We start from the raw sequence: 7,610 nt of genomic DNA, 5'->3' as shown, positions 1-7,610 counted from the left end.
AAACTCATCTACCCTAACTTTCATTTAATTTACTATATAATAGAAATAGACATTTATAAAAACTTAAGAGAGTATTTTATTTTTTCATTCTTTATTTATTTACAAACTACACCAATATAAATATAATTTTTTCTTAGTAAATTGACAGTGTTGTGGGTCCAAGTATCCAAAAGTGTCTTGCATTTGAATGGTCAGATGAGTTTGATCAATGATCGATCTTAAGGTCCCAAAATCTGATACTTTTGATCTATATCTCTCATCTAACAACTTAATATCACAGGTGATAAATAAGAATAAATACATACGAATGATGATGAGAAGGTGCTCCAGCAACTTCAGTACCAATCCTTAAATATATTTATTTTTTAATAAAAACTTATTTATTCTTAATATTCATTTGATTAGTAAATAAAGTTAGTCAATGAAGCAGATAGTCAATGAAAAAAACTCTTGATCTACTGTGACAAAAGGTTTATGAAAGCAGAGAAGTTATGGCAATATTCAGGTAAATGTCAAAAATCAAGAAGGTGCTATTTGACGTTCTTGTCATGTTCATTTATTCGTTTATGGCAACGAAGGCATTTCAGCTCTGGAAACAGCAGCAAGCTGGTCGACTGCCCAAGAATCCAGCACAACCACCTCCCCTGTATCCTTTCGCGACGCAAGACTTATAGCAGTTTGGGAACTCTGGACATGGACCTAGGCAGGGTACTGCTGCTCCTAGTGCTGATACTTGCTCTGTCACTGAACCATTAAATCTTGATTATTAGGCTCAAGATGAAAGGAAGAAAAAACAATCCTATTTATATGTGTGTGAATAACCTATTTAACATCTTATAATTGATAATATATATATATATATATATATATATATATATATATATATATATATATATAGTTTAAAGATATTCTTACTAGCAAACAAAGTGAAAGGGAAAAAATTGTTTTGAGATGGAAAATGAATTTGAGAGAATCTTATGTCAGTAGCAAAACAACGAATAAAATCCCCATGGAGTTTTGAATAAAAGGGGAAGCTTTGTCAGTAGACATGACTGAAGATGTGTTTTCTCTATACTTTGATGAATCTCGAAGTTCTCAAATATTTTCTTTTTCTTTTTCTTTGATGTTTAGTGGAATCTTTATATTTAGTTGAATACCAAAGATGTAGTTGCTAAATATATCTGGTCAAATCAAATCCAATACGAATGAAGTTTTTGAACAGTCAATCCTTATCCAAATCCTAAGAGATCTTTTTTCCCCAAAACAAGGTATTTTAGAACTTTTTTTTTTCAAAAAAAGTAATTTTAATATTATTTATCGAATTAAAATTAATTTTCCCATGTAAAACTACATTTCCCACGTCATTTGTTATTCAATACAGCATTAATATATCAAATTCATGGGCTAATTAAAGAAAAAAAAAGGAGCAATTAGTAAGAGAAATTCACAGCGTGTAGTGTCAGATTTGAAAGTTTTTTAAAACCTGCACTAGTTTTGACTACAATAAAAGTCATTCTCATAGCTTGCGGATGTAAAGCATAGCCAAACCATTGTGTTATAATGGTCACTTATTTTGGTTGCTTAACCTCTGCTATTGCTGCTGGTGACGGTGGTCAGTCCATGCTCCTGCTTTGTCTATGCTGATTCTGCTGCGCCATGTTGCACTCGCCCTGCACCCTTCTCTCCTTTTGGTTTCCCTGTATAATTCCTTGCAACTTTATGTTGGTAGTCGCTACCCTGGTTGATCATGATCAGTGCTGTCTCTGGCTTTAAATGAATGAAAAATTTGTCTTAAAAGACTCTTGATTGAAAGATTATAAGTAATTTTTGTAGTTAATATACCAAAGTTTTGACAGGAGAGATGATCTAGTGTAATTTTAGTATTAATTATTAAAATCACAAGTCATTATTGATGTCGGAAATGCATCCCATGTATTGCATACTGAGATCAGCCATGATATTTTCATTCTCTTGACTGTCTTGTTGAACATTTGATCCCTTTTTAATTACCCTCTCCAACTGCCCTGGTTAATTATTTTGGTTGCTTAGCCACTGCTGCTGCTGCTGCTGGTGTCTACGTTGATTCTGCTATTCCATGTTGTACTTTGCTCCCTCCCCTGTTTTTGCTCTCCCTGTATTCTCAACAACTTTATGTTCGTAGTTGCTGCCCTGATTGATCATGATCAGTGTTGTTTTTTTTGGTCTGTTATTGATGGCTTAATCATTCTTAGGCTTTAGTATTACTTCAGTAAATACTAAACAAATCAAGTAGTAATTCAAATCTAAAAACAATCAGCATCCCCTGCTATCAGAATTTAAGCCCAATTCATCTGCTGAGTCTCATCAGCATGCTCACACCAGAGGATTCGAGAGGCTAAATACTTCTGAAATGATGTCTTTGCTAACTGATGATGGCTTTGATTCCTCAAGATAGAGACATGGCTCAAGTTACCAATGTATCAAAGAAACTCTCTTATAATCAACGCGAAAGACTAAGAACATGTGCTAAAACACAAGGACCACAATACAAAAATAAGTTTTTATTCAATCAGAAACGCTCCTAACACTCTTAAAAACAAAAACAAACATATGATTTGTGATTTATTTTCTTAATCGCTCACCATGTTCCAGAAGAAATCGACGGTTTGCAATCTAATGGTAGATCTATACCAATCTCGAAACTACTGCAGGAAGTCGACCTCGATGAATTATCCACTTCAACAATTTGTTGAATATTGATACCGTTACGTGATAATAGAATCCCCTCCAATTCCATTGCAACTTCTCTCATTGTTGGCCGGTTTCTTCCATTGAAATCCAGACATCTCTTTGCAAGATTCGCTATAACTATGGCTTCCTCTTCAGTGCAATCCCCCTTAACCTGAGCATCAATGATATCAAAGAGTCTACCATCTTCCATCAATTCAATGAAATGTTCGGCTAAGCTCATGGTTTCCAGTGAATGGGTTAAGAAAATAGGTTTTTTCCCACTTAAGAGCTCGACGAGAACTACTCCAAAACTATAAACATCACTCTTTTCTGTTAATTGACTGGTTCGAAAATACTCTGGATCTAAGTAACCAAAAGTACCTTGCACCTTGGTGGTCAGATGAGTTTGATCGATGGAGACTGATCTTGAAATTCCGAAATCTGAAACTTTTGCTCTATATTTCTCATCTAAGAGTATGTTTGTGGACTTAATGTCTCGGTGATAAATCGGGATAGATGCTGTCGAGTGAAGATATGATATCGCACCTGCAGCTTCCGAGGCGATTCGTAACCGCGATTCCCATGATAACGTAAAGTCGTCGTTTTGCTCATGGAGATACTGGGAAAGAGTTCCATTAGGAATGAATTCATAGACTAGCAGAGGAACATCAGTCTCCAAGCAACATCCAAATAGCCTAACAACATTTCTGTGACTGATTTGTGAAAGAATGACAACCTCGTTGATGAATTCTTCTAGTTTTTCTTCATCCACTATTGTTGATTTCTTAACTGCAACAATACTCCCATCAGCTAACATTCCCTTGTAAACGGTTCCTTGGCCGCCATGACCAAGTATTCTGTTCTCATTAAAAAAATCGGTCGCCTTTTCCAACTCATTTGAACTGAATACTTTTGTCTTACGAACACTACCATCACTGGAGGATAATTGTTGCTGCAATAAGAGACCACCATTCCGTTTGAAAAACTTCTTCTTCAACTGAATGCACTTCCTTCGTTTGATAAGTCTGGTCATCCACCAAGCACCAATAAGCAAGAACAGTACTCCAAGGGCCAGACCGATAACTGCATGAATTTTGGTTCTTTTAATTAACATTGGTCCGAAATTTAAAAATTCCTAGAAATTTCCTTTTTTCAATCTATATTTCTTTCCGGAATCAAGTTGATTTACCATCCTCAAATTAATTACAAAAGGGTAAAATTCATTTTTACTCATAAAAATTCATCAATATTCCACTTATATCCGTATAGCTTAAGTTTTTCTGTTGTTAACCTAAAGTTCCACATGTACAAAGCTAAGAGGACAAAGGAATCACATGGGACCAAAAACTGATAGTGTGAGGGTTGAAATGCCCAAAATTAATTGAATTTACTTGCTAATTTACTATATGGTTACCTTGGTAATTTGCGTGTTCAAGGTGGAGCCTGTTAATTAAATACATTGATAAATAAACAAAAGATAGAAAATTTCAGACTCCGAGTGGTTTGAAGGAAAATGCTATAGCTTTATGATATCAAATAGATGTGGGAGTTTGTCCAGATTTTCTCCATTGTTGTACCATTAAGCCAAGAAGAGAGAGTACAAAGAGAGAGGAAGAGAGTGAAAAATCAAATGTAAGACCAGGTTTTGAAATTGCACTACTAGCATATTAAAAAATATTTGTATATGTAAATAGTCAATACTCATTGAATTATGTATGATATTCTCATCAAGCATTAATTAACGTATAATTGCATTAAAAAAATATAAAAATTAAATTGCAATTTCTAGCCTTTTATATTTTTTTAATGTATAAATTTATCTGCTTAGAATTTTCTTTAATTTTAAAGCGTAAAGTATAAAATAATATAAAAACAATAAGAGAGAAGGGATACATGCCTAGAACAGTCAACTGTAAAGGATGAAGTTCGCATTTGTACGATCCTTCTGTATTCACACACCTTGTCAATCCATGGCAAGTATTGTTTCGGTTTTCACATTCATCAATGTCTAATATATAAAGAAACCAATAGAAATGAATCAATTCATAGATATGCATATAGAAAAAAAAATGTCCTAGCTAGTAGTATTTTAAATATTTATATAATTTAAATGAAAACATTCTAACAAAATGATATATTAAGGACTTTTTGATAACTTAAAAATATTAATAGATGTAATATATTAAATACATGCATATAGATTTAGGAACTCATTGGAAGTATTTTCTATATATGAAACTATTTTCCTATAAAACAACTTTCCTTAAAATTAATTAATCCCAATGTTATAATTTAATTGTATCATATATATTTTTTAGTGAGAACAATTATTTTTCAGTTTTGCGAACAACAAATTTTCGCTAAACTTTATATGGTTCGGTTATGTGTTCAGTCCATAGATATTTGCGTTCTTCTTGGTTCTAAGCATGGTTATTAAACTTTATCGGTCCAACAAGTAGACTTGAGTTGCAGCTAATTAAGAGTTTCACTTGAGTGATATTTGATCATAACTTGGTATGATTTAATTAAAAATCTAAATTTATCTTGTAGCTGGATAAAAACTTGTTGATTTAAAAAAAATTATTCACAATAACATGATTTTAATTTTTTTTTTTTTTTAATTATTAATCTATATCAATTCTAGCCTGCTCCGAGTAATATTTAATACGTATGGTTTGTTACAACTACTTCTATGTATACAATCAAAAGAAAAATAAATCATAACAAGAATAATTAACAGCAACTATAATAACTGAAAAAGGGATAATATATTTTTGTTGGGAAAAATTACCTCTGCATTGAAGGTAAGGGTTGCCCTCATAACCTTCTGAGCAAGAACAACCGTATGGCATAATATCAACCGTACTATTTATATGCCAAAATACTTCGCAATCCATGGTATCTTTGTTGTATGTCAAACTATTGGTATTTAGTATCCAAGCAAGCGACATAGGAACAGTACTTGACAATTTGTTGATTTCTTGGGGACTCCATATTTTGTCATCAAACCAATATTGGTCTGCTAGGAAGGCCAGTTTACGCCCGTCACTTCCTTGTTTAGCCTCTATTAACTCGAAAGTTGAATTCAAAACCTGAAGTGAGGGAGGGAAGTACATATCTTGACAACAGACCTCACCATAGCCTACACCATTATGCCACATATTACTAATGGAATTACCGTCGGAGCAAATTGAGTCGCATCCAACATGTTCGGTCGTGCCATTTTTTGTCCACAAAGTGGCACGAGTATTGCAGCCCACTGCAATGAAATAATTGTAAAATAGGGTGAAAGGAGTTCCTTCCACATTCACAGGTACACCTTCTTGCCGGCCCGAAGAATCAACGGATATCACTGGACCCTTGACAACTGCACCTCTTTCTATTGTAATATTCACCAACTCCATTTTGATGCTGCGTAAAAAAGCTCTAGGAGGATTGGAAGTTTCATCGCATTCAACGTCAAAGTATTCCTCCAAGTAGCAATCCTTTCCACTCCCGAACGGGTATGGAATGGTAATATTTCCACAATGGTCTTGACAATTAGGTTTTGCCAGACCAGCCGGTGCTTGCGCTGTTGCTGGCTGAAACATCAGCATTAATAGCAAGAAAGAAACATGGGAGGCAAGTTTCACAACCTGCATACTGCTATTTTTATTTCTTCTATTCTTCTTTGAGTTTGGTGCTCGACAATACCAGGTTTGATCATGTCTTTATACAGCCACCGGAGAATTTTGCATGCTTCTTCTAAGCCTACGCGTCCTTGACTAAAATATTAAATTTATTTTTTTAATCAAGTCTTCTTGCTAAGAGTCATGACAACTCTTTATTTAAAAAACTAGAAAACTTTAATAATATTTAATAACGTGCCTAGACTATTTAAGGCTGGTCCACCCTTTGTGGAAATAAGAAAGTTCATAGATTAAAGTAGCACGCAAATGAGATAGTAAGTCCTGAGGAATTAACTAAAAGAAAATAATAATCTAATTTAAATTCTATCATTTTTATTTTTTAATCTACATATAAATGTGTGATTTATTGAAGAACTTGAGTTGGTGGGTTCTTTTCTATAGTTTGAAATTTAAAAGTGACCACTTTTAATAATGTGTTCATTATATCAGGAAAAAAAAAATCATGAGTACCATGCGTTCTAAGAACTCTCAATCCTCTGTTTTATATTGCTCTGCCTACTTCGAAAACCGTCGTATCTTAATTATTATGGCTTCCATCATGATATATGATAATTGGATACGTGACACATGAAGTGTTTATCCATTCCATAGTAACTCAATATTTTTATATATAAAAAAATTGTTTATACGTATAATTATTAATATATGCTTATATGGACCAATAATCTTCATGTGGAAGATTCATTAGAAAACGAACATATGACGTACTTTTGCAAAAGCAAATTTTAAAGTGTGTTTTTGAAAAAATTTAAAATTGTTTAGTTTTTTATTAACTTTAAATTAATATATTTTTAATGTTTTCAAATCATTTTGATGTATCAATGTTAAAAATATTTTTTAAAAAAAATAAAAAAAATTATTAATATATATTTTAATATAAAAAATCTTTTAAAAAATAATCATAACGTTATTAGTCTAAGCAAGAGTTACAAGTGTACAGCCACCTAGCAACATCGTGGTCTTTTCTTAAACACTTTTACCGTGTAGCCCTTACGGCAAAGATGATTCAAACGCTAAAGTCAAAAGTGCTCAAGTAGGACATCGGAGAATTTCATTATGACAATAAAAAGAATATATATATATATATATATATATATATATATATATATATATATATATATATATATATATATATATATTGCAGAAGTTTCTGTGAAGATTCCAAGCAAAATTCAATCGCATGATATCCGATAATTATAATTTTTTTAAAAT

The 7,610-nt window shown here is 32.6% G+C and overlaps 1 protein-coding gene across 1 annotated transcript; it reads right to left on the bottom strand.

The window, feature by feature from the left end:
* Positions 1-2,025: 2,025 nt before the first annotated feature.
* On the bottom strand, positions 2,026-6,370 carry LOC118054691 (wall-associated receptor kinase-like 8). Its single transcript, XM_035066362.2, has 3 exons — positions 5,501-6,370; positions 4,607-4,717; positions 2,026-3,792 (listed from the first exon to the last, which is right to left on the bottom strand). Exons 1-3 carry the CDS (start codon positions 6,348-6,350, stop codon positions 2,618-2,620), a joined length of 2,136 nt encoding a protein of 711 aa, XP_034922253.1. The 5' UTR covers positions 6,351-6,370; the 3' UTR covers positions 2,026-2,617.
* Positions 6,371-7,610: the final 1,240 nt, after the last annotated feature.

The sequence above is a fragment of the Populus alba genome, chromosome 3, assembly GCF_005239225.2.
Source record: "Populus alba chromosome 3, ASM523922v2, whole genome shotgun sequence".
NCBI lineage: Eukaryota > Viridiplantae > Streptophyta > Magnoliopsida > Malpighiales > Salicaceae > Populus > Populus alba.
This window is presented reverse-complemented; position numbering and strand designations above follow the sequence as displayed.